Source organism: Colobus angolensis, unplaced genomic scaffold (assembly GCF_000951035.1).
Source record: "Colobus angolensis palliatus isolate OR3802 unplaced genomic scaffold, Cang.pa_1.0 Scaffold4, whole genome shotgun sequence".
NCBI lineage: Eukaryota > Metazoa > Chordata > Mammalia > Primates > Cercopithecidae > Colobus > Colobus angolensis.
Genome location: NW_012117376.1, coordinates 7,716,053 through 7,743,018, shown reverse-complemented (window position 1 = coordinate 7,743,018; position 26,966 = coordinate 7,716,053). Strand labels below are relative to the sequence as shown.

General features: G+C 42.3%; 2 protein-coding genes across 3 annotated transcripts in view; one reads left to right on the top strand and one right to left on the bottom strand.

Moving 5' to 3' along the window:
- YARS (tyrosyl-tRNA synthetase) overlaps positions 1-8,710 on the bottom strand; it is a 52,849-nt gene extending 44,139 nt beyond the window's left edge. The window contains exons 1-3 of the mRNA XM_011955404.1: positions 7,571-8,710; positions 1,206-1,352; positions 885-1,060 (exon numbers count right to left, since the gene is read on the bottom strand). Of these exons, the coding sequence (XP_011810794.1) occupies positions 885-1,060; positions 1,206-1,352; positions 7,571-7,627 (380 nt within the window). The 5' untranslated portion in view covers positions 7,628-8,710. The remainder of the gene's footprint in view (positions 1-884; positions 1,061-1,205; positions 1,353-7,570) is intronic.
- S100PBP (S100P binding protein) overlaps positions 7,907-26,966 on the top strand; it is a 50,317-nt gene continuing 31,257 nt past the window's right edge. The window contains exons 1-5 of one of the 2 annotated variants that reach the window (XM_011955405.1): positions 7,907-8,078; positions 15,576-15,692; positions 16,672-17,507; positions 18,572-18,660; positions 20,787-20,890. In XM_011955405.1, coding sequence (XP_011810795.1) covers positions 16,674-17,507; positions 18,572-18,660; positions 20,787-20,890 — 1,027 coding nt within the window. In that variant the 5' untranslated portion in view covers positions 7,907-8,078; positions 15,576-15,692; positions 16,672-16,673. The remainder of the gene's footprint in view (positions 8,079-15,575; positions 15,693-16,671; positions 17,508-18,571; positions 18,661-20,786; positions 20,891-26,966) is intronic. The other variant, XM_011955406.1, reaches the window with a different exon arrangement.

Sequence of the window (26,966 nt, the reverse complement as noted above, 5' to 3'; positions counted from 1 at the left end):
TGCAGTGAGCTGAGATCTGGCCACTGCACTACAGCCTGGGTGACAGAGCGAGACTCCATCTCAAAAAAAATATATATATATATAAATAAAAATAAAAAAAAAAGAAAGAGTAAGTTAGGTCGGGGGCAATGGCTCATGCCTGTAATCCCAGCACTTTGAGAGACCGAGGTGGGAGGGTCACCTGAGGTTGGGAGTTCAGTACCAGCTTGACCAACATGGAGAAACCCTGTCTCTACTAAAAATACTAAATTAGTTGGGTGTGGTGGTGCATGCCTGTAATCCCAGCTACTTGGGAGGCTGAGGGAGGAGAATCACTTGAACCCAGGAGGCGGAGGTTGCAGTGAGTCAAGACTGCGCCATTGCACTCCAGCCTGGGCAACAAGAGCGAAACTCCATCTCAAAAAAAAAAAAAAAAAAAAAGAAAGAGTAAGTTAAACATCAGAACATGAAATATCTATGCTAACATTCCAAATATGAACAAAACTCACTCAGATAAAAAGCAATAACAATTGTTGGGGTGGTGAAAAATAAGTGAAATATTTTTCTTTCACTTTTCTTTTCTTCTTATTTGCTGAGGCTGGAAGAGAAAGGGAGGCTGAATTGTTCATAATCACTCTCCCATATGCTGTGAGTTCTGCAAGGCCAAGGACTTTGTTATGGTTATGTTTGTATTTCCAGCAAATATGACAGTATTAAGGCATTTACTAGTCAGTACACTTCTGATGGATGAATTACAAGGACAATGAGTATAAAGTTTTAAACGGTTCTTAATAGGTCACGCCAGACAGCTTCTAATTTAAATGTAAAGAATGCCTGGACTCCACAGGCCTGTAATTAGCTAGCAGCACCAGAGCCACAAGGAGGGTGGATGATCAAGCACTTACTTGCTGAGCTGGTAATCAGTGCCTTTGATGAACTTGAGCTTCTCCAAGGGCACACTAATGCTCTCCAGCATTGCTTTGATCACATTCTCATAGTAACTGACTCGGAGTTCTAGAAGTTCCCATGGGGCTTTCATGTTATCCAGGTATGCGTGAAGGTCCGCAAACAGAATTGTTACCTGGATAAGAGATAAGGGGCTACCAAAATGTGAATTTGTCCAATTACCTCCAACCTATCTCCTCCAGCCCCACCCTGTCTTTGTTAAGTCTCTCTTGGGTCTCCTTTGGGTCATTCCCCAAGGGCTTTATAGCATTAGTTCTTACCTCACATCCTGCCTTCAAGAAGTCTGCAATCTTTGACATGGGCACAAAGTAAGCCACATGTGGTTTGCCCGTGGTTGCTGTTCCCCAGTAAATTTTAAGTTCCCGCTCCTTCAGTATCTCCTTCAGCTTATCTTCTCCCAGAACCTCCTGTTGTGGAAGCAGAAGAGTTAGTTTAATGTCGGTGTCCCACCTTGCTCATCCTTTACTGTGTGACAAGGAAAACAAAAGGATGTGTCACTGGAGATCCAGGCTCAGAGCCATCAAGGAGGTCCAGCCATGCTCTCAGTGTGGATGTGATACCCTACCTTGTTTTAATCCGAATTGACTCTCCCTTCGCTGAGAGAGCCAGACAAACTCCATTTTGGCTCCTTCACTTGCAGCCCCTTGCAGCCTCTTACCCACCCCCTTCCTCAAGGACTTAACTTGTGCAAGCTGACTCCCAGCACATCAAAGAACACAATTAACTGATAAGATACTGTGGCAAGCTATATCGCAGTTCTCAGGAATTCACCCGGTTGATAGTACCCTAAGCCCCCGCATTTGTGTCTGGTTGATGGAACCCAAAGCCTCCGCGTCTATCACCTTGTGATGGATTTAAAGCCCCTGCACCTGGAACTGTTTGTTTTCCCATAACCATTTGTCTTTTTAACTCTTTTGCCTGTTTTACTCCTATAAGATTACTTCACCTAGGCTCCCCCTCCCCTTTCGTATAAACCATTTGTCTTTTTAACTTTTTTGCCTGTTTTACTTCTGTAAGATTACTTCAGCTAGGCTCCCCCTCCCCTTTCTAAACCAAAGTATAAAAGAAAATCTAGCCCCTTCTTCAGGGCTGAGAGAATTTTGAGCACTAGCCGTCTCTCGGTTGCTGGCCAATAAAGGACTCCTGAATTCATCTCAGAGTGTGGCGTTTCTACATAACTCGCTCAGTTACAACATGGAGAGCCAATGTAAAGTTGATGCTGCTGCTAGTATCACCCCCGATGCTGGGGAGTGGGGACATGCCCCTAACTGCATCTTTGCCTGTAGCTACCTGTAAACCAAAACTAAACTCTAAGCCCCCCAACTGATGGAATGGACTCCACATTTTGGCCAACGGGATCCCAAAGAAACCTAAAAAACTAGTTCAGGCCAACGCAGGAAGGAAGGGTCTGACTTGCCTCATTATACCCTTCTCCCTTTGGAGTATATTTATTCACTTACCTTTTTGAGACAAGATCTTGCTATGCTGCCCTGGCTGGAGTCCAGCTGTGCAAACACAGCTCACTGCAGCCTCGACCTCCAGGCTCAACAATCCTCCCACTTCAGCCTTCCTAGTAGCTTGGGGCTACCAGCGCATGTATGCCTGGCTAGTTTTTTTGGTTTAGTAGAGAAGTCTCACTATGTTGCCCAGGCTGGTCTCGAATTCTTGGACACAAGTGATCCTCTGGCCTCAGTCTCCCCAAGTGCTGGGATTATAGGCGTGCGCCACCCCACCTGGTGATCCTCTGGGGTTTAGGCACAACTGACCAGCATGAACATTAAAACACAGATAGTAAGATTGACAAAACAAACTCTCTGTAGCAATAAGATACCAAATTCCAACCTGATTCTGGTATAGCACCACAAGACAGATAGCAGACCCTAAAGGAAATCAAAGTATTTTACCCCAAAAGATATTTATTTGACATATTTTGAAATGACCCTGCAAAACTGTCTCTTGTGGGGGGAAATGTGCGTTCTGTAGAGAAATCTCCTACCCATACTAAGTCTTTTCTGGAGAGTCTGACACCTTTTAAGGTCAGATAACAGACATTCACCATCAATTCTCTCTGAAGCCAGCTACCTGGAGGCTTCATCTACATGACAAGAACCTTGGCTTCAGCTGGGTACAGTGGCTCAGGCCTGTAATCCCAGCACTTTGGGAGGCCAAGGCGGGTGGATCACAAGGTCAGGAGTTCGAGACCAGCCTGGCCAACATGGCGAAACCCTGTCTCTACTAAACATACAAAAATTAGCAGAGCATGGTGGCAGGTGCTTGTAACCCCAGCTACTCAGGAGGCTGAGACAGCAGAATCGCTTGAACCTGGAAGGCAGAGGTTGTAGTGAGCCAATATTGCACCATTGCACTCCAGCCTGGGCAACAAGACTATGTCTCAAAAAAAAAAAAACAACCTTGGCTTCCACAACCCTCCTTATCTTAACTCAGCTGACTTCAACTCTTCAGGCAGAGTTTAACTCTTTCAATCAATTGCCAATCAGGAAATCTTTGAATCCACCTATAACCTAGAACTCCCACCCCCTTTCTGGGCAAACCAATGTATACCTTACTTGTATTGATTTATGTTTTTGCCTGTAACTTCTGTCTCCCCAAAATGTATAAAACGAAGCTGTAACCCAACCACCTTGGACACATGTTCTCAGAACTTACTGAGGCTGTGTCAGGTGCCATGGTCTTTAACCTTAGCAAAAGAAACCTCTAAATTCATTGAGACTTGTCTCAGATACTTTTTGTTTTTTTAAGATAGAGTCTCACTCTGTCGCCCAGGCTGGAGCGCAGTGCTGTGATCTCTGCTCACTGCAACCTCCGCCTCCGGGGTTCAAGTGATTCTTCTGCCTCAGCTTCCAGAGTAGCTGACGTTACAGGCGCGCACCACCACACTCAGCTAATTGTTTGTATTTTTAGTAGAGATGGGGTTTCACCATGTTGGTCAGGTTGGTCTTAACTTCTGACCTCAAATGATCCACCTGCCTCAGCCTCCCAAAGTGCTGGGATTATAGGTGTGAGCCACCACACCTTGCCTCAGATACTTTTTGGTTTACATACCTCTGACTCACTCTCCTTCCTTTCATAGCCAATTTCTTGAAACAGTTGTCTCTTCTTTTGGTCTCCATTTCCTAATCTCCCATTCCAATTTGAATTCCATACCACATCATACTACTAAATTCCATATCACATCACACATAAACTTGCTAAGATCACAGAGGACCTTCATGTTGCTAAATTCAATGAGTATGTTTTAGTCCTCACTCCCTCCCAGAAGCACTCTCCTCTTTTGGTCTCCTTTATTTTATTCTCTTAGTTTTCCTCTCCTCTGCCTGCTTAGATTTCTTTGCAACTGTTCTTATTTTTCCTAGTCAATAAATATTAGCAATCCTTGGGGCTCTGGTCTTTTCTCTTCTTACTCTACAGTCTCCTTAACTGATCCCCTTCAGTTGCTTCAATTACCACTGTGAGCCAGTAACTCCCAAATATCCTGCTCACGTCCATATACAGAACCATGGTCTTGTTATCAATCCAATCATTCAAACTCAACGTGTTCAAAATAAAACTCATGCTCTTGACTTCTTACTTCACTCCCCAACCATCTTTTTCACTGATAGTTTCACTCCTAGTTCAGTAAATGGTACCATCATTTAGAGTTGTTCAAGGACTCCAAAACTGCTCTTCAACCCTCCTATTTCTCTCTGCCTCTACATCACCACGCAAATCCAGGCCCCATCAGATCACACCAGGATTACTGTAATATTCTCCTAACAGGTCTCCCAAATCTACTCTTACTCCCTCCAATCCATGTTCTTTTTTTCATTTTTTTGAGACGGAGTCTTGCTTTGTCACCCAAGCTGGAGAGCAGTGATGCCATCTTGACTCACTGCAACCTCTGCCCCCGGGTTCAAACGATTCTCCTGCCTCAGTCTCCCAAGTAGCTGGAATTACAGGTGCCCGCCACCATGCCCGAGAAATTTTTGTATTTTTAGTAGAGATAGGGTTTCACTATGTTGGCCAGGTTGGTCTTCAACTCCTGACCTCAAGTGATCTGCCCGCGTGGGCCTCCCAAAGTGTTGGGATTACAGACATGAGCCACTGTGCCTGGCAACTCCAATCCATGTTCTAAAAAGTAGCCAGAGATAGTCTTTAAAACTCAAAAACTTCTTTAAAACTCATTTTTCTTTTTACAAACCTTTAATGATTTCTTTTTGTTCTATGACAGTATTGAAATTCTAAGAAGCCAGTATACCCCTGATAAGAGGCTGTAGTGTTTCCTCAAGTTACAGTTTTGGAGGCTATTAGAAACCATGATAGACTGCTGGTTTGAATCATGTATTACCAGGACTTGTTAAAATCCTGTGCTCCAAGTCTTTTGGTAGCTGATCCCGCACGCTCAAGAGCATTCCGACTATGTGGACACTTGGAGGGTTCTCACCATCCAGGGAGATGTCACATTACTTAGCCTTTAAAACCTGAGTGAGGCTGGGTACGGTGGCTCACGCCTGTAATCCCAGCACTTTGGGAAGCCAAGTTTGGTGGATAACTTGAGGTCAGGAATTTGGGACCAGCCTGGCCAACATGGTGAAACCCCATCTCTACTAAAAATACAAAAATTAGCCCGGCGTGTTGGCACACGTCTGTAATCCCAGCTACTCAGGAGGCTGAGGCAGGAGAATCGCTTGAGCCGGGGAGGTAGGTAGAGGTTGCAGTGAGCTGAGATTGTGCCATTGCACTCCAGCCTGGGCAACAAGAGCGAAACTCCGTTTCAAAAAAAAAAAAACAAACCCAAAACAAAAAACCCAATTGAGTAAATTCTAATAGTTTTGTGTATTTTTAGTCTCCAACCAGCACTATTTTATGGAGAGAGAATAGGAAACAAAGAATCTAGCTAAGGGAAGCATGCAAAAACCTTTGGTTAAGACTAAGTTGTGAATGGACTAACCCAAATGTCCATCAACTGATGAATGGAAAAACAAAATGTATACCCATACATCAGAGTATCATTCAACCATAAAAAGGAATGACGTTCGGCCGGGCGCGGTGGCTCACGCCTGTAATTCCAGCACTTTGGGAGGCCGAAGCGGGTGGATCACGAGGTCAGGAGATGGAGACCATCCTGGCTAACACGGTGAAACTCCGTCTATTCAAAATACAAAACGTTAGCCGGGCGTGGTGACTGGCGCCTGTAGTCCCAGCTACTCGGGAGGCTGAGGCAGGAGAATGGCGTGGACCCCGGGAGGCGGAGCTTGCAGTGAGCTGAGATCGCGCCACTGCACTCCAGCCTGGGCGACCAAGAAGACTCTGTCTCAAAAACAAAACAAAACAAAACAAAAAAAGGAATGAGGTTCTATTAGGTGCAAATACATGCATGAACTTTGAAAACATTATGCTAAGTGCAAAAAGTCAGCCGCAACAAGACACATATTGTATGATTCTACTTACAGGAAATGCCCAGAATAGGCAAATACCTGGAGACAGAGAGTAGATTAGTGTTTCCCTAAGGCTAGGAGTAGTGGGTAACAGGTAGCATCTGCCAATGGGTGCAAGTTTTATTAGATTAGTGTGATGGTTGCACAACCTTGTGAACATACTAAAACCCACTGAATTGTACACTTTAAAAGGGTGAATTTTATAGTATGTGAATTACATCTCAAAAAAAAAAAAAAAAAAAAAACAGAGCAGGCTGTGGCCCAACTGATGTATCACTGCTCTTTGAAGAAAGAACAATTTCAGATTGAACAGAATAAGGCCTGCAAGGCCCCCGTGACTTGGACCTTGCCTACCTCTCCTAAACAAATAAACAAATAAAATGTATAGCATGTAGAAATAATAACAGAAAAAAAAGGCAGAGCAAGGGATGGGGCAGTTCTGGTGCCAGAGGGTTTGTTATTTAAATAAAGTGGTCGGAAATCATGCCTCCCTGATAAGGTGACAATAGTCAGAAGCCTGAAAAAGTTAAGGGAATAAGCAATATAAATATTTAAGTGCTTCCGCATAACTTTGCTTACTCCACTGCAGCTAAATTAGCCACAATTTCTGTTCCCTCCATCTGAAATGCTCTCCCTCGTCATTCTTCCATTCTTCCTCTGGTTAACTTCTACTCCCGTAGTTCTTCGTAACAATCGGAACATATGAGGAGTGGGGGATCCATTACCTTCAAGGCGCAGTTTAGAGGTCACTTCCTCAGGGAAGGCTTCCCTTCTCTTTTTCCTTTTAAAGCTCCCAGTATAGCATCCTCCAGTACTTACTTGAACCGTAATGGGTCATTTTTAACGTCTGATCCCCTTCAGACAAGCTCTGGCAGGCCCTTGACGTATCCCCAGCGACTAAGCACCAGGTCTGGCACTTGATAGGGTGGTGGAGTGGGAGTCCTGGATCCAAAGCTTGGCTCCAACACAAGGTAACTGGACGGAATAAATGAGCCCGCTGTGCTTGTGGAACCCAGGGAAGGGCTGCTTGATTGACTGACCGACCAGCAGTGAGATCTACAGCCTCTCTCAGAGCTGTCCCAGCGCCGAGACCCCGGCCCCACATACTTGGAACCCTGTAATGGGGCTCAAAATCACTGAACCTCGGGCTCCTAGTCCCCAACGGCGCATTTCCAACCCCCAGGCCTGACCTGCAGGTTCCGGGTGATAAGGTGCAGTTTCTCTTCAGGGCTGGGAGCATCCCCCATGGCTCCGCTACCCCTGCTTCCCCTGCTCAGCCCGGCACCAGAGCCCCTTCCTGGGTCACCGTCGCCGCCGCGTACCGGGAACTGTCACGCGAGTCCAGCCAGGTTGCATCAGCTGGGCTCGGCGCTCCGCTTGCTCGGCCTGGACCCCTCCCCGCCCGGCAGTAGCCGGAAAAAGTGAGGAGCAGCGGAGAGTCGAGCAGGTCGATGAGACGGGAAAAGGTGGAGCCGGCGGGCACGGTAGGCGGTGCGGAGGGCGGGGCTGAAGCGCCTGCGCGGGGCACAACCCTCCTAGAGGCGGGACGCTTTCCTGCCAATCACTGCTGGTTTGCCCTCCCCCTGGCGTTGGCCCGGCGGACTCCGGGTGGGGGAGGTCGGGGAGGGGGCGATAAAATGGCGCAGGGGGCGGAGTGAGGCGCAGTCGTTCGCCTAGGCTTTGGCCCGGCTTCCGGAGGTGAAGAGCGGGAGGGACGAGGGGGTCGGCGTTACCCGGCTTGGAGGGGGATGGGGGCGCCTGTTGCTTCTCCAGGGGGTTGCGCACGCCGTCCGCCCCTTGGAGGGATTGGGAGGCCCACGCCCTGCGGCGAGAAGCAGTCTAGCTCCTGAGGTGATGGCGAGGGAATGTCCCTGCCCCCCACCTCCAAGTCGGCGGGCGACAGATGCCCCTCACCCCGCTGAGGAAAAGGGAAGCTCCCTGGTCGTCTGAGAGTCGGGGAGCGCCGTCTGCAGTCCCTGCCCAGTGGGGGTGGGGGCCGCCTCTGTCCCGGCCGGCTCGGCGGGAGGCTGTTGCTGGCGGGAAGATAGCCGCGGGCTTTTCTGCCGCGTCTCGCGGGTGGGGGCAGGAAGAGGACGGCCCACTCCCGGGGGAGATCTGAGAACGGTGGTTCCCGGGAGAGGAGCGCAAAGCCCAGGCCTGCTGAGGGGCGGGTGTGCCCCTACTGGGGGAGGGGCGGGGAGAAAACCCTCGCTTCTCCCGCTTTCCGCCGGGAGGCGGGAATTCGCGGTGTCTCCGGAGGAGGGAGATGCAAAGGGCCTTCCTGAAGGGCGACACCGTCTCAGGCCGTTGCATTTGTGAGAGAGAGCCAAGGCAGTATCCTCCGAAGGTTGGGACTGGGCCACCCTTTCTCCGGGTCCTCAAGGGCTGGAGGCGGCGTCACCAGTTACTTCCAGGGCAAGAGGGAAAGCAGCACCTCGGTGGGTCTTGGAAAGGTCCTAGAAGTGGTTGAATTGCCCACCGCCTGCCCTAACCTGATCTCCAGTGTTTTGTGTATTTATTAGGGACTCCAAGCTCTAGCAGACCTGCCTGAAGTGTTTTAAAGCACATTTTCTTTTTTAAAAGAAACCTGTTGCTTCAGCTTAGCAAATCTGTTCTCTGTGCCCATGTGGGAGGAGAATCCTGGCACCATCATCTAGTGAAATGTTACCTAAAGCAAAGATTTGCAGCCCTGGGTTGTTTTTTCCGTCCTGCGGTGTTTTTAGTTACTTCGAAGGAATTTGCAAAACTGTTACAGATAATTTGAGTTCGTTTTGATTTTTTGTAAATGTTGTGTGTATTTTATGGAGTGATAACAAAGCCTGCTGAGTGCGTTTTGTGCTGTGTGCTTCGCATGTATTGCATTTGGGAAAGGTTGGAAATCAAAGGCCAGGGGGAGGTCTTGTCCATTGGAAATAATCTCTGCCCTTGGCTGTACCTGTCAGACCCTGCTTGGTAATGGTCTTGACTTTAGAGCTTGAAAGAGGATGTGGGTTTGCATCTGGTGTTGCAGTTTTAGTGGCCTCGATAAAGTAAGGCTTTGTGCTCAAAGGCAGTAGGTTTTCTGAGGTGAAATAAAAATAGAAAGGGAACCAGTTTCTGAGGTTGCAACCAGGAGGTTCGAGAACAGAGAGAGGGGGTGGTAAACTGAAGTGTGAAGAAGGGGGTGGACAGGTGAGAGAGATGTGGAAGGACAGAATGGGGTCACAGAAAGGATGGGGTGTAGAGGAACTAAGAGATAGAATTAGGAGATCGGAAAAATATTCTTCCCTTAAAAATAAAGGGATATGGCCAGGCATGCTGGCTTACGCCTGTAATCACAGCCCTTGGGGAGGCCGAGGCCGGAGGATTGCTTGAGGCCAGGAGTTCAAGACCAGACTGACCAACATAGCAAAACCCCATCTCTACTGAAAATACAAAAATTAGCCGAGCATGGTGGACGCCTGTAATCCCAGCTGCTGGGGAGGCTGACATGAGAATCGCTTGAACCTGGGAGGCAGAGGTTGCAGTGAGCCCAGATCATGCCACTGCATTCCAGCCTGGGTGATTGAGTGAGACCCTGTCTCAAAAATTAAAAAAAAAAAAAGGGATCCCTATATTTTAAGTGGAGGTTACCAGACAAGTACCAAGAATGGTATACCGAGAAGTAAGCAAGCCATCTTTTGACAGAGAAGTAATAAGTAAGGCTGTCTTTGGAATTTCACTGAAGAACTTCAGTTTTATCTGAGGATTTCCCCCCTTGCACATTCATTAAATACTAGGTTTTTTTGGTATAGAACTTTTAGGTTTATAGGACTTTCATAAACATCCTCTTTTTTGTCATGATAATCTGTTTGAAGTTAACAGTATTTACCCCCTTTTTAGATGCGTGTTCTGATCTGTGTTGAGGTTCAGAGATTTGAAGTGAATTGCTGAGGTCCAGTACCTCTGTAAAGGATAGTTCAGTGAACATTAATTTGCATAATTTGCCTGATATTTCAGATGTCTACCTAGTCTGGTCTTTAGTGACAATATGATTGAATGCTGGATTAAACTACATGAGAGTAGAGTGTATTAGATAATTTCAGGCAGGGTCTAGGGGAAATTCCCTACCAGTTTAGCACTCTTTTTTCCTACCGTTCCTATGCTTTTTTTTTTTGAGATGGAGTCTCCCTCTGTCACCCAGGCAGGAGTGCAGTGGCGCAATCTCAGCTCACTGCAACCTCTGTCTCCTGTGTTCCAGCGATTCTGCTGCCTCAGCCTCCCAAGTAGCTGGGATTACAGACGTGCACCACATGCCTGGCCAATTTTTGTATTTTTAGTAGAGACGGGGTTTCACCATGTTGGCCAGGCTGGTCTCGAACTCCTGACCTCAGGTTATCCGCCCACCTCGGCCTCCCAAAGTGCTAGGATTACAGGCGTGAGCCTCCACACCCGGCCTTACGCTTCTCTTAAGACACCAGGGGTCAGGGCAATGATGGTTGGTGGTGGGGTGAAATAATAACTATGGCCACCAGTTATTTGTCTCTTATGTCATGCCTCTCGTGTGCTAAATTTATGTTCATGATCTCATTTAATTCTTGCCACAACCCTATCAGGTAGGTACTGTGATATTTGAGGACATTTGATACTTCACAGAGTATAATCATTGTATCTTTCCCATTGACTTCATAATTTTAAAATGTTTTTATTGTTTCAACATATCAAAAAGTACAGTGGCTGGGTATGGTGGCTCAATGCCTGTAATCCCAGCACTTTGGAAAAACCTATGCGGAAGAATTGCTTGACTCCAGGAGTTCCACACCAGCCTGGGCAACATAATAAGACTATGTCTCTACAAAAAATAAAAATAAAAAATTAGCCGGGTATAGTGGCATGCACCTGTAGTCCCAGCAGCCCCAGGGTTTAAGGCTGCAGTGAGCTATGATCACGCCGCTGTTTTCCGCCTGAGCAACAAACCTGAGACCCTGTGTCAATAATTTAACAGTATAAAAGTAACATAATAGTGAACATTATTATACCTACCATACTGCTTTATCTTACGTTGCCATCTTTGTTTCAGGTCTCTTCTTGCTATTTTTTTTTCCTTATTTATTTATTGTCATGTAGCCTAAGATGAGATATTGTTTTCTTAAGAAATAAAATGTTGGTGGAGCATGGTGGTTCACGCCTGTAATCCCAGCACTTTGGAAGGCTGAGGCGGGTGGATCACAAGGTCAGGAGATCAAGACCATCCTGAACTCTGGCCATTCATGCGTATTATAATAATTTTGTGATATATGTATCCATACATAATGCCATACATAATACGTGGTATTGTGATTTTTTTGTTGTTGTTGTTTTTTGAGACTGACTCTTGCTGTGTTGCCCAGGCTGGAGTGCAGTGGTGTGATCTGGGCTCACTACACCCTCTGCCTCCGGGGTTCAAGCAATTCCCCTGCCTCAGCCTCCGGGGTAGCTGGGATTATAGGCCAAGCCCAGCTATTTTTTGTATTTTTAGCAGAGATGGGGTTTCACCACGTTGGTCCAGATGATCTCGAACTCCTGACCTCGTGATCCGCCCCCCTTGGCCTTCCAAAGTGCTAGGATTACAGGTGTGAACCACCACACCTGGCCTGTTTCTTTTTTCTTTTCTTTTTTTTTGAGATAGAGTTTCACTCTGTCACCCAGGCTAGAGTGGAGTGGTGCGATCTTTGCCCACTGCAACCTCTGCCTCCTGGGTTTCAGCGATTCTCCTGCCTCAGCCTTCTGAATAGCTGGGACTACAGGCCCATGCCACCATGCCCAGCTAAATTTTCTTTGTATTTTTAGTAGAAATGGGGTTCCGCCATGTTGGTCAGGCTGGTCTCGAACTCCTGGCCTCAAGTGATCCGCCCAACTTAGCCTCCCAAAGTGCTGGGATTACAGGCGTAAGCCATCTTGCGTATTGTTTCTTTAATAAAGTAATTGCAGGGGAAAAGATCTGAAATCTTTAGATTAAAATACACATAAGACATTATCAGCCAGTCACATTGTATGGACCTTATTTGGATACTGATTATTTTTTAGCCTTAAAAAAAATATGACATAAGATAATTGGAAATCTGAACTGTATATTTTATGATAAGGGGTTCTTGTTATTTACAGATGAAATGATACAATGCCTGGGATTTGCTTCAAAATAATCTGGTAAAGGTGGGAAGTGGATGGGGCAAGATTAGCTATGAGTTGATAGTCGTTGGGGTTGAGTGATGGGTATGTGGGGTTCATTATACTATTGTGTTACTTATGTATATGTTTTACATTCTTCATAATAGTTTTGAAAATGAGGAAATGGCTGGGTGCGGTGGCTCACGCCTGTAATCCCAGCACTTTGGGAGGCCGACGCAGGCAGATCATGAGGTCAGGAGATCGAGACCATCCTGGCTAACACGGTGAAACCCCGTCTCTACTAAAAATACAAAAATTAGCCAGGCGTGGTGGTGGGCACCTGCAGTCCCAGCTACTCGGGAGGCTGAGGCAGGAGAATGGCCTGAACCCAGGAGGTGGAGCTTGCAGTGAGCCGAGATCACCCCACTGCCCTCCAGCCTGGGCAACAGAGCGAGACTCCGTCTCAAAAAAAAAAAAAAAGAGGAAATAACATCAGAAAGAAAATGATTTGTAAAAATTAAAATTATCTCCTCCTCTCTCTATATACCATATATATGGTGTTGTTTTGTATGCTTTTGTTCCCAGATCTGTTGGAACATAAGCTCAGAAAAGCCCATCTTTTTGCATCTGGATGTCATGTCGTGTAGGAATTGATTATTGCAATGGTTATGAAGGATATTGGTCCTATTAAGGTGGCTTAAAATATTTTTTCCAAGAGACCAGAAACCCTCTTTAGTCTTTACTCTTGCACAGTTTGTTATAGATTGTACTGAATTTGGAAGGCCTGAGTTTGGATTCTAGCTCTGCCATTTGCTGACCAATCCTGTGCAAGTCTGTCACAGACGTAGTGAGAAAAACATTGCATTTGGAATTAGACCTGGGTTTCAATCCTTGTTCTAACATTATTAGCTATGTGTAGTTGGTTAACTTACTTCATACTTCTGAATTTTAATTTCCCAAGAGGGAAAATCTATTGAACTCTCCATTTGGCCAACCAAGGGCTTGAACTAGACATTTTGTAAGGAGTCAGAATTGGGGGCAGTGGCTCAGAAAGGGCATCTAAGAAATGTTGCTGCTTAACCCCAGTGCCTGTGATACCTGTGCCTGACAACCATAAACTTTCTTAAGTCAAAGAATGTTTTCCAAAAGTAAACTTTTTTTTTCTGCTTCCTAAAGAAATAAAATAAATAAAATAACTCAGTCACTAATGCAGAGAAATTACTTTTCATAGAGGCAGCTGCTTCAACACCTATAACTCACAATTGCTGGAATACAGTATTGGTAAAATAAAATAAGTTTTAGCAGCTCTGAGTTTAAATACAACGGAAAATGATTTCTTTGATAAGATTAATTTTACAGAGTTGTGTTGAGAGGTTAAAGAGTTATAGAATGTGTCTCAGAGCACCTGGTTTATAATAGGTATTTAATATTTATTTTTCTCCTATTTCATTTCTAATATGAGTACGTTTAACTAGGTCCCTTCTAATTCTAAAATTCTGTAAACCCTCCCTTCTCTTTCTCTAGTACTTTACTGTCCATACCATTTTATATTATCTCATATTGGTGCTTAATTTTAAGTGTTATTTCCCTAGCAAGATTATACATTACATATTATACATTATGAGAGTGGGAGCTATATCTTGATTTCTTGGAAATCATAAAGAGACATATCACGCAGCTTGTGCTGTGTGATGATTGTACCTCAAAAAATATCTTCTAAAAGAATGCGTGAACTAGGCTGGGTGCGGTGGCTTACACCTATAATCGCAAGTACTTTGGGAGGCTGAGCGGGTGGATCACAAGGTCAAGAGATCGAGACCATCTCTACTAAAAATACAACAAATTAGCCGGATGTGTTGGCGAGCGCCTGTAGTCCCAGCTACTTGAGAGGCTGAGGCAGGAGAATGGCATGAACTCGGAAGGCGGAGCTTGCAGTGAGCCAAGATTGTGCCACTGCACTCTAGCCTGGGCAACAGAGCAAGGCTCCGTCTCAGAAAAAAAAAAAGAATGCGTGAACTAAAGTTAAAACTCGGTGTGACATGGAGGGTCAAGGAGTAGGGGAAATTTTACAGTTAACAAGGCTACAAGTACTTTTCCAAATTACTGAGTTCAGTATTTAAGCATTTCTTATACTTCTCGGATATGTGAAATACTAGCATTTTATCACCTTTCCCATCTGGAAAATAATTATAGATTAGGTCTATCATTAGCTGTTTAAAAACTAGGTTTTAATTGTACAACTAACTATTCAAGTAGAAAAGTAAAATGATACAAAGTCTGACCTTGACCTACCTTTATGGTCCCTGCAAGTTATAGTAGTCATCAATTTTTGTTTGTATCTTTTTTTTTACTTTTCTTTTGAGACAGGGCCTTGCTGTGTCACCCTGGCTGGAGTGCAGCAGCACGATGACTGCTGTCTGCAGCCTCAACCGCCCATCCTCAAGTGATCCTCTCACCTCAGCCCCATCAGTAGCTGAAACTACAGGCGTGTGCCCCCATGCCCTGCCGATTTTTCTGTTTTTTTTGTAGAGACAGCATTTCACCTTGTTGCCCAGGCTTGTGTTTGTATCTTTAATGACCTTTTTTTTTTTTTTTTGGCGTTTTTTCTATGTATGTATTTAAAGAATTGTGTGTGTGTGATCATGATTAATTTTTAGATTTTGGTGGAACCTTAGACATTGTCTAGCACCCCTTTTCCATCCCTTTCCCATTTTGTAAATGAGGAAACAAGTCTAAATGGTCAAGTGGCATACCCAAATTATTGGTTCTGGCTAGTGATACAACCAGGACTACACCCCCAGGTCTTTGGACTCCCACGCCAGTATTCATCCTACTAAAGTAGATGATAGTCTTAAAAAAGTACAAATTGTTGGGAGGAACAAAACTAGTTCTCTTAGTTGCATAATTTTTTTTTCTCTGAAGATTTTTTTCTTTGGTGTTCTTGACTCAGAAAATCCAACTTTCTGGTATTAAAAAAAAATCAAGATTAAAATTAATACATCGAGCACCTTAAAGCATAATACAGTTGACTTTGTAATTAGCAGAGTTGAAAGTGATGAGAAGATCCTCTAATTTTCTTTTTGCCTGCAGGAAGGTGGGAGTCAATCATTTTGACAAGTCTCCTGAAAGGAACAGCTAGCAGGAACTGAAACCTTTTTCCATTTGGTCTCGTGGCAAAGGCAGAGACTGCTCCACCAGCTCCACACAGTATGGAAGACAGTTATTTACCTTCTTGTGTTCTCGAATTTTGTTTTATTTCAAAAGTAATACATATTTGTTTTGTGTTAAAGTATAAACTGAATATTCAGACATTTTACAAAATATACATTTATTTTGTTTGTATGTTGTAGTTATCATTCCATGATAGTACATACAGGTCTACTTCATTGTGTTTTTAAATAATTGAAAAGTACTCCATAGCACAAACGTACCATGATTTACTGAACAGTTCTCTTGGTAATGGACATTTAGGTTGCCTCCAGGATTTGGCTACTTTAAACATCCATGTATATATATATGAAGGACAGATTTCTAGAAGTGAAATTGCCAGGTCAAATGATATAGTCAAATTACTCCTCACAAAATACCATACTGACTTACGCTTTTACTGATAGTGTGTGAATGCTTGTTTCTCCACATCCTCACCAATCCAGATTATCATGGCATCTTAATTATTGCCATTTTGATAGGCAAAAAGTATCTCATTGTTCTAACATGTATTTCCATGTTTCTGCTAAGGTTAAATATCTTAAAATTATTTCTTGGCCAGGCGCAGTGGCTCAAGCCTGTAATCCCAGCACTTTCGGAGGCCAAGACGGGCAGATCAGGAGGTCAGGAGATCGAGACCATCCTGGCTAACCTGGTGAAACCCCGTCTCTACTAAAAAATATGAAAAACTAGCCGGGCGAGGTGGCGGGCGCCTGTAGTCCCAGCTACTCGGGAGGCTGAGGCAGGAGAATGGCGTGAACCCGGGAGGCGGAGCTTGCAGTGAGCCGAGATCGCGCCACTGCACTCCAGCCTGGGCAACAGAGCGAGACTCCGTCTCAAAAAAAAAAAAAAATTATTTCTTATGCTACAAGGCATAGTGCAAAGATTTTGAAATACTAGAATATTACCCACATATAGTAGACTGGAGTTGGTATAAGGTTATTTTCTCTTCCTCAGTGAAACTGTCTTATTTCTCCAGAAATGATGTGCTCACGGGTGCCCTCTGAACAGTCTTCTGGTACCTCTCTGTTGCCTAAAGACAGTGCCCCATTTTCTTGGGGTTCCTTGGATGAGGATGGATTGGATGACTCCTTGCTGGAGCTGTCAGAGGGAGAAGAAGATGATGGTGATGTAAATTACACAGAGGAAGAGATTGATGCACTGTTGAAGGAAGATGACCCATCATATGAGCAGTCTTCTGGGGAAGATGATGTTGGGCATGTTGAGAAGGGAGAAAGAGGGAGTCAAATTCTACTTGATACCCCCCAAGAGAAAAATTCATCGTACAGCTTGGGACCAGTAGCTGAGACTCCTGACCTCTTCAAACTACCTCAGCTAAGTACATCAAGTGGTCATGGACCAACTCCTACTAAACCGTTAAACAGACGCTCTGTACTAGAAAAGAATCTTATAAAAGTAACTGTTGCACCATTTAATCCAACAGTTTGTGATGCTTTGCTTGATAAGGACGAGACTGATTCATCCAAAGATACTGAAAAACTCTCTTCCCTTGGAGAAGAGATGAGAGAAGATGGTCTTAGCCCAAATGAAAGCAAACTTTGTACTGAATCTGAAGGGGTCAGCCCCAATAACTCTGCCTGGGATAGGCCCCAGCTCTCTTCTTCAAACAATAACTTTCAACAAGCTGTCTCTGATAAAAATATACCTGACAGTGAGAACCCTACGTCTGTGTTCTCTCGGATCTCAGACCATTCAGAGACTCCTTCTAATATGGAGTCATCCTGCAGAAGTGGTGGTTCACACAAGTCAAGTTGTGAGATGAAATCTCCGGTTGTTTCCAGCTCATCGAACAAAGTAAGTACATTTTATTCAAGGTGAAGAGAAAAATGAAATTATTTTTATTCAGATGTATAGCAGAGTGTCCATATACCCGCTATCTCCACACATACACAACTTCCCCTGCTGTGGGCATCCTACTCCACAGTGGTACGTTTGTTACCATCTGGCAGAACTTTGTATTCAGACAAATTGGGGTTTTAATCCTGACTAGCACTGCGACCCTGGGCTAATTATTTAACCTCTATGTTTCCCCACCTTTCTTATCTAAATTGCAGTAAATAATACTTCATAGTATAATAAGGATTAATGAAATAATGTATTTATATCACCTGGTACATAGTATTAAATTACCCTCTGTTGAATAATTACTAAGATGGTAATTCTGTTATTTTTCCTGTCTTTGGGTTTCAGCCTATGTCTCAATCTTTATTGCCATGCTATATATTAAGATACAGCACTATCTCTGAGTCAGCCATGAAAGAGCTGAAAAATCTTGGGCAATTTACCTAACTTTTTTGAACCTGATTCCCTGTCTGCCAAATGAGTGTAATAATCCCTGCCACATAGCGTTTCTTTTTTTTTTTTTTTGAGATAGAGTCTCACTCTGTCCCTCAGGTTGCAGTGCAGTGGCATGATCTCAGCTCACTGCAACTTCCGCCTCCCGGGTTCAAGCAATTCTCCTGTCTCAGCCTCTCGAGTAGCTGGGATTACAGATGTGCACCACCATGCCCAACTAATTTTTGTATTTTAGTAGAGACTGGGTTTCACCATGTTGGCCAGGGTGGTCTCAAACTCCTGACCTCAGGTAATCCACCCGCCTTGGCCTCCCAAAGTTTTGGGATTATAGGCGTGAGCCACTGCACGTGGCCAGGGTTTCTTTTTTCTTTTTCTTTTTTTTTTCTTTTTTTTAAGATTACAGTTGTTATTTAAAGCACTGCTGTCATACGTGGTACACAGTGTTCACGAATATGCTTTTGTAGCCTTTGGTTAAAAAATATTTCCATAAATAGTCTTGTTTTCAGTGGTTTTCTTGTAACTGAGAATCACCTTTCCTTTTGCGTTCCTTTTCCTCAAAAAAGCAGGATATTCTTAACAAGGATTTTGGGAAGATGAAAGGCCATGAGAGAAGACTAGGCAAAGTCATTCCTCTTCTACAAACCAAGACCAGGTAATGTAAAGTATAATTAAATATTCTGACTTCTTTTGGTTCTCTTCAATTTCTTTCTTCCCCTCCTGTTTCCTCTTAGTGTAGGGAAAAAAACCCTGCTCCAGGAGTAAGCAAACTTGAAGTTCCAGCACTACCAACTATGTGACTTTTGGCAAGTCAGTTAATCTCTTACCTCAGTGTTTATGTATAAAATAAGGCTAATGATGCCTTCTCTGCTGCTTTACAGGGTTATTTTGAAAACAAAATAGACATATTAGTGAAAATACTACAAATGTAAGATATCTTCTATGCATGGGGCAGCCTGATCACATATATGATAAGAGGTTAGAATAATTTTAACCAAAATGTTAAAATACAACTAGTAGAAAATCATTTTGTCATCTCTCCTAAGTTGCATACAACTGCCCTCGAAAAAAAATTCTAGTAGGGGTTGCAAATTTGTGTCACCTTTTCAATTTATTCTCTTGTTGCCAGGAGATGGCAGTGTCTCTACATGGTCCTTTTAAACTGAATCTACTAGAGAAGCTTTTTTTTAAATGTTGAATCAGATTAGCTTCCTTACAGTGAGATTTTAAAAAATTCTTTTGATTATACATTTATTATATTTATTTTGCTTAAAAAATTTAATTAGACCGGGCGCAGTGACTCACACCTGTAATCCCAGTACTTTGGGAGGCTGAGGTGGGCCAATTCCTAGAATTCAGGAGTTCAGTACCAATCTGGGCAACATGACGAGACCCTGCCTCTACTAAAAATAAAAAAAAATACCCAGGTGTGGTGGCGCACACCTGTGGTCCCAGCTACTAGGGAGATTGAGGTGGGAAAATTGCTTGAGCCCAGGGGACAGAGGTTGCAGTGAGCCGAGATCATGCCACTGCACACCAGCCTGGGAGACAGACCTTATATAAAAAATAAAATAAGTGTTTAAATTGTTACAAATAAGGCTAAAGTTTCCTTTGACTACGACCCTGAATCTCAGTTTCCTGGTTTTTTATTTTGTTTGCATAATTGAGAGAAATCTTGTGAGTTGTTTACAATGTAAGTGATATCAAAAACTCACAACTCAGGCTACTTGGGACAGTAATAAATTTGCAATCTCAATATTCTCATCTGCTGACTCTTTAGTACAGTCAAGTCAGTATGAGTATGGGCCAGAAATTGCTTTCACCAAGGTCACTGTTGCTGATTGCCAGATATAGTGATTCTTTTCAGTCTTTATCCCATTTAACTTTTCAATTTCACTCTAGAAAGTTAGCTATTTTCTGACTAACCTTGAGTTACTCAACAAATACTTTCTTTCTCTAGGGACTAGGTAATCTTCACCTTTCTATTCCTTGTAAGCAGGAGGTTGTATCTATTTCCTTCAAGCTGGAATGCAGTGTTGTGATCATAGCTCACAGCAACCTTGAACTCATGAACTCAAGTCATCCTCCCTCCTCAGCCTCCTGAATAGCTAGGACTATAGGCACATGCAGCCATGTCCAGCTCATTTAAAAAAAAAAAAATTGGCCGGGCACGGTGGCTCAAGCCTGTAATCCCAGCACTTTGGGAGGCCGAGACGGGCGGATCACGAGGTCAGGAGATCGAGACCATCCTGGCTAACACGGTGAAACCCCGTCTCTACTAAAAACTACAAAAATCTAGCCGGGCGAGGTGGCGGCGCCTGTAGTCCCAGCTACTCGGGAGGCTGAGGCAGGAGAATGGCGTGAACCCGGGAGGCGGAGCTTGCAGTGAGCTGAGATCCGGCCACAGCACTCCAGCCTAGGTGACAGAGCGAGACTCCGTCTCAAAAAAAAAAAAAAAATTAAATTGGTTTCGCTGTGTTGCCCTGGCCGGTCTCAAATTCCTGGCCTCAAGCAGTCCTCCTGCCTGAGACTCCCAGAGTGCTGGGATTACATGTGTGAGCCACCACACCCAGCTTCTCTTCTTTTTTCTCAATTCCATACTCCATTTTAGGTTTTTTTTTTTTTTGGCTAATACTGTTCTCTGCCTCTTGATCATAAAGATAATTTTGCCTCTGAAACTTAGTTCTAATCAATCAGCAGTATATCACTTCTCTCTACAAAGCTCTATATTCCTGTTTCTAATGGACTGTTCTTCTTTTTTCTGGTTTGCTTTTATTCAAGGACTAATGTTCCGACGTTTTCACAATCAAATCTAGAACAGCAGAAGCAGCTTTATCTCAGGAGTGTCATTGCTCATATAGAAGACCCAGAGGACACTAACCAAGGTAACATGGTAACCAAAGAAAGGCATAAAAACATGTGATGCAACTTTCTCTTTCCAGTGTAACAGCTTAAACTGACTGGGAGATTGTTTAGAATTTTCTTAAATTCTTGAGAAAGATAACTTCCTTACTCAAAGATTTTCACTTAAAGGGATTGCCTAACTAGATAATTCTCAAAGTGGTTTGGTTAACCAGTATTAGAGAGGAGTCTAAGCACGCTTACAACAGTACATGAAAGGTGCCTCCCTCATGGCTGAGGGCTTTAACCCAGACCTGTACATTTTTGCTAGGGATTTTTTGTCTGAAAAATGATGGAAGTGGATGACCAGGTGCTGCTTACTAATCAGTGGTTTTTTAAATTTGCAATGTTTTATTTTCCCTGTTACCTTCAAGCATTTAAATGTAAAAGCAGGCATTTCAAATACCATTCTGCATTCTGCATTTTGGCTTCTGAATAAAAGCTCTTGAAAGGTTTGGCTACCTTCCAGATCCTTCAAGTTGTGTTCTCCCCTCTTCATTAGAAGATAATTGCAAACCAAAGTGACTAGATTCTTTCTCCAGCTCTCAAGAGACTACAGTCCATGTTATCATTCAGCCTGAACTGTTGGCTGATGGGAAAGCTCCTAAAGGGGAGACTTGTGGGAAGAACTGAAGGTGAAGGGGTTAGGGAGGTTTTATACTGATAAAAGAATCACTTCTTAAAAAGATCACTCCAGGCTAGGCGTGGTGGCTCATGCCTGTAATCTCAGCACTTTTGGAGGCAGAGGCAGGCAGGTCACTTGAGGCCAGGAATTTAAGACCAGCCTGGTCAGCATGGCAAAACCCCATCTCTACTAAAACTATAAAAATTAGCCGAATTGTATTCTTTTGGGAAAAAAAAAATTAGCCAGGTGTGGTGGCACATGCCTATAATCCTAGCTACTCGGGTGGCTTAGGCACAATGATCACTTGAATCCGGGAGGCAGAGGTTGCAGTGAGCCAAGATCATGCCATCGCACTTTAACATGGGTAACAGAATGAGACTGTCTCAAAAAAAAAAAAAAAAATCCATGTTCTGTCATCTTTATTCATTCTGCAAACTTTTCTCGAGTATTTCAGTGGTGGTAGGTAGGAAGAAAAGGAATTGGAAATGTAAAGAGGAGTAAGATAGGGTCTTGGCCCTCTGGGAATTCATAGCCCAGAGAAGAAGATAATTACACTGCAATATTGATTAGTGTTTTGATAGAATTACATATAAAGTACAGTAGGAACAGGGAAGGAGCCCTTCTACTTGGGTTTGGGAAAAGTGGAAGATGGGGAAGGAGGATGCCCTAGGTGAGCTCCACAGAGAAGATAATTAGTTTAATTACGCTAAGATCTATTGTAAATCACTAGGGAGCGTTTTAGGAGAATTTTTGGTCCTTTTGCAGAGGAGACTCTTCTTTCTTTTGACAAATCCTGAATTATGTAGTAGTTTTTCTTGTTTGTTTTATTTATAAGACTATGAGTGAAAGGTTTAGAACTCAGAGACATCAGTCAGAAGAATTTTTTTATCCCCTATCCTTTTTTCACTGAATATTTCATAAGCAACCAAATATTATACTGATTTATTAACCCTCTGCTTGTGAGATCCCTTTGCTAGAACTATTTTAGGTCTGGTAGAAGTAGAGAAACCTCTCCTCTCCCCCTACCATTGGAGGGGCAAATTTAAAAGAAATCTGTCTATATTCAAGCTCTGTGGAAGAGGCCTAGTCATGTCATTGCTTTTCCCTCTGTGAGCTGACTCCTTTTTTTATATCCTAGGCAGTTGACACTGATGATATCCAGTTAAGTTTTCTCTCTCATTTGGAGCATTTAAAGAAAGTTTCCCAAGAAAAGCAAAGAGCAGCCGTTCACCCTATAACATCATTTTCAGTCTTTTTCCCCATTCAGCAGTTCCTCTCACAGTATTACCACAACAATCTATATCCCATAAAGAATAGCTAGAATAACTATAGTGAATAGGCAGCATACTTCAGTGGTTGAGAGAATAAAGTCTAGTCTAGAGTTAACATCTGGGTTCACATCTTGGCACCACTGCTTACTGGCTGGGTGAGCCATTAAAAACTCATTTGTAAAATGGGGATAATACCAAATCTTAGCTTACATGAAAATTATATGGGTATAAGGCATAGAACAGTACCTAGCTCTAGCAGCTAACATTTATTGAATAGTTGCTGTTATCAGCAAGAAAGGATATCTTTTCATACTGAATTTTTTATAGGTAAAATAGCCTTAAATCTAGTGTTTGTTTTTAAATCACAGACAAAAAATACTGGAAATAGCTTTGATAAAATGTTGATAAATGAAGATGAGTGGTGAGTCCACTTTCTACTTTTGTGTATATTTTGACAATTTCCATAATTAAAAAGTTTTTTAAGCACGTCTTTTAGGGCATTCATTTTTTTCAACATTACAAATTACTCTAAAAATTTCACAGACCTCTGGCACTTCCTTCTGCCTTCCAGGAACCCAGTATAATAAGTTTTTCTGTCACTTCCATTGCCCAGTATTCCTGCATCCAAAATCATAAGATTTTTATATACCATATTGCAAGGGCGGGAGTGCTGTATTCTTCACCTTTCCTCCATTTGTATGTGAATTATAGTGCAGCCAGAAGCACAAAAGGGGAGCATAGTACTTTCTGTCCTCCTTTTTGAGATGTTTATTGTATTTAACCTTAAGAAAGTATAATTCTTCAGGTTCTTATCAGACACAGAGAAATTAGTAAGGAGTAGATTCAAATATAGTTCTTGCCAGTTCAGTTTGAATCCTCTCCATTGGGTTAGTTATCTCTTTTCACTTTATCAATAATGTATATATTATTGATGTAGAATGTAACAAAGTAAATCATCCTTCAATTCCATTATTCTAATGTAAGTATAATGTCTTTAGTTTAGTGCCGCATTTTTTTTTTTTTTATAATAACACTTAAAAAGAAATACCACTTCCTTTCTGGTATCCTTGCAAGTGGAAAACTTTCTGTGAAACTATATGTACTTAAAGTAGAAAAGGACAATTAAGAGCTTCTCTTTAATCTCCTAACACATAAATCTGTTCTATATATCTTTGCCAAGTGACCGTTTAGCCTTTGTTTAGAGTTCTAAAAATGCAAAAACACATTACCTCATAAGGCAGGTCATTCATTGCTTAGAAAATTCTAGTTGTTAGAAAGTTATTCCTTACGTTGAGTCAAATGTGGCTTCCCCGTAACTTCTAGTGGTAGTTTCTAGTTCTGCCCTCTAGCATTATGAAAAATAACTTTGTTCTGTCTTTCATTTTTTATTCTTTTCTTTTTTTTTTTTGGAGACAGAGTCTTACTCTGTTGCCCAGACTGGAGTACAGTGGTGCGATCTCAGCTCACTGCAGCCTCTGCCTCCCGGGTTCAAGCAATTCTCCTGCCTCAGCCTCCCAAGTAGCTGGGACCACAGGTGCGGGCAGCCACACCTGGTTAATTTTTGTATTTTTAGTAGAGACAGGGTTTCACCATTTTGGCCAGACTGGTCTCGAACTCCTGGTCTCAAGTGATCCGCCCACCTTGGCCTCCCAAAGTGCTGGAATTACAGGCATGAGCCACAGCACCTGGCCCATTTTTTATTTTCAGACATTAGAAATAATGATTCTCTCTCCTACAAAGAAAAAAACTTAAAATCACCTATAAATCCATCCTGCCACCTAGAAATAACAAAATTAACATTTTGATAATTATCTTTCCTGTAAGGTAGAATATATACAGGGAAATTACATATTAATAGTTTATAATCTGCTTTCTTTGTACTTAATGTATTAAGGAACTTTTCATGTTAAATATTTGAAATTAAGATTTTTAATGATTACAAAGTATTTTATTATATAATTTATTTCCTCTTGGTAAATTAGATTGTGTCCATTTTCACTAGTAATGCTGCAGTGAACATTCTGGTCAATAAATGTTTATGTACAACTCTTATCTCTATAGGATGAATCCCTAGAAGTGGAATTGCTGGGTAAAGTATATAAACATTTAAAAAACTGTTACATGTTACCAGATGGTCCTGCACCAAAAAATTGTATTAATTTTTAGTGTCACCAATTTGATAGGTAAATTTTAACATACTTTGTTTTAATAATTGGTAAGGTTAAACTTTTTTGTTTATTGGTAATTTATATTTAATCATAACTTTTAAAAAATCATCTAATATATATTCCATATTCCCATTTCCATAGTTGTCCCAAAAATGTATTTTTGTAACTTTGATGAAATAGCATCTAATCAAAGTTCACATGTTTAGTTATTGTCTCCTTACTCTCTTTTAATTTAGGTCACTTGTTTTATAGATTGTCCCACCTTCTGAATTTTGTCTGTTTCTTGTGGTATCATTTAATTTGTTCCTCCATTCTCTGTATTTCCTGTAAACTAGAAGCTGGGTCCAGAGGTGGGGTTAGATTCAAATTAAGTGTTTTTGGCAGGAATAATTCCTAGGTGCTATCGTGTATTCATCCTACACTATATCCTCCTAATCAAATTAGGAGGCGTATATGACACTTAATGACAGGTTGTTCCACAAATAGTAATACTAAGTTTGTTAAGGTGTAAACTGCCATATCTATCCATTGTAAAGTACATTTACCCCTTTGTAATTAGTAAATTATCTGTGGGGTGATGCTTTGGTACCATGTGAATATCCTGTTCCCCAACAACTAACTCTTCACCTGATTGCTTGAACATTTATTGATGATCCTTGCTTGAATGAGCTATTGCACTGGGAGTTACATAGAAAATGTTCTTTTTTGGCTGGGTGTGGTGGCCCGTGCCTGTACTCCCAGCACTTTGGGAGGCCGAGGCAGGTGGATCATCTGAGGTCAGGAGTTCGAGACCAGCCTGACTGACATGATGAAACCTGTCTCTACTAAAAATATAAAAATTAGCTAGGCGTGGTCGTGGGCGCCTGTAATCCCAGCCGCTCGGTAGGCTGAGGCAGGAGAATCTCTTGAACCCAAGAGGCAGAAGTTGCAGCAAGTGAAGATCACGCCATTGCACTCCAGCCTGGGCAACAAGAGCAAAGTTCCATCTCAAAAGAATGTTCATTTTCTGAATATATAACTTCTTCTACAGTTATTAACTAGCATTCTTTTATAAAGATTTTCTATTATTTTAGTATTACTATAACCTCATGGATTTTTTTAAAGAGTCAATGTGTTGTAATCAATTATAGTACTGTTCTTTTTTCTTTTTGATGCTCAGTTTGTCTCAAATTTGATAAATAGGAGCTCCTTCAAGATGATTCTTCTTCCTATTGACATGATCCCATTAATCTTTTTTAATTGTAAAAAAAATACGTCTATGTATAAAATTTACCATCTTAACCATTTTTAAGTGCACAATTCAGTAATGTTACATATATTCACGTTGTTGTGAAACTTATCTCCAGAACCTCTTCATCTTGCAAATCTAAAACTCTATACCTACATAACAGTTCCCCTTCTCTCCCCTCAGTCTCTGGTAACCACCATTCTACTTTCTTTTCTTTTTTTTTTTAATATGACTACTTTAGATACCTTTTATAAGTGAAATCATACAATATTTATCTTTTTGTGACTGGCTTATTTCATTTAGTATAATGTCTTCAAGGTTCACCCATTGTGGCATGTGACAGGATTTCCTTCCTTTTTAAAAATTTTTATTTTTATTTTTTTCTATTTTTCTCACCACTCAATTTCCTTCCTTTCTGAGGCTGAGTAATATTCCATTGTATATATACACACCATTTTTTTTGATCCATTCATCTGTCAGTGGACATTAGGGTTACTTCCACCTCTTGGCTATTACGAATAGTGCCACTATGAACATGGGTCTACAGATATCTCTTTAAGACCCTATTTTTAATTCTTTTGGATATATATGCAGAAGTGGCATTGCTGGACCATATAGTAGGTCTGTTTTTACTTTTTTGAGAAACTTTCATACTGTTTTTCACAGCAGTTGCACCATTTTGCAGTCCTACCAACAGTGCACAAGAGTTTTAATTTTTCCCCATCCTTGCTAGCACTTGTTTTTTTGTGCTTTTTTTTTTTTTTTTTT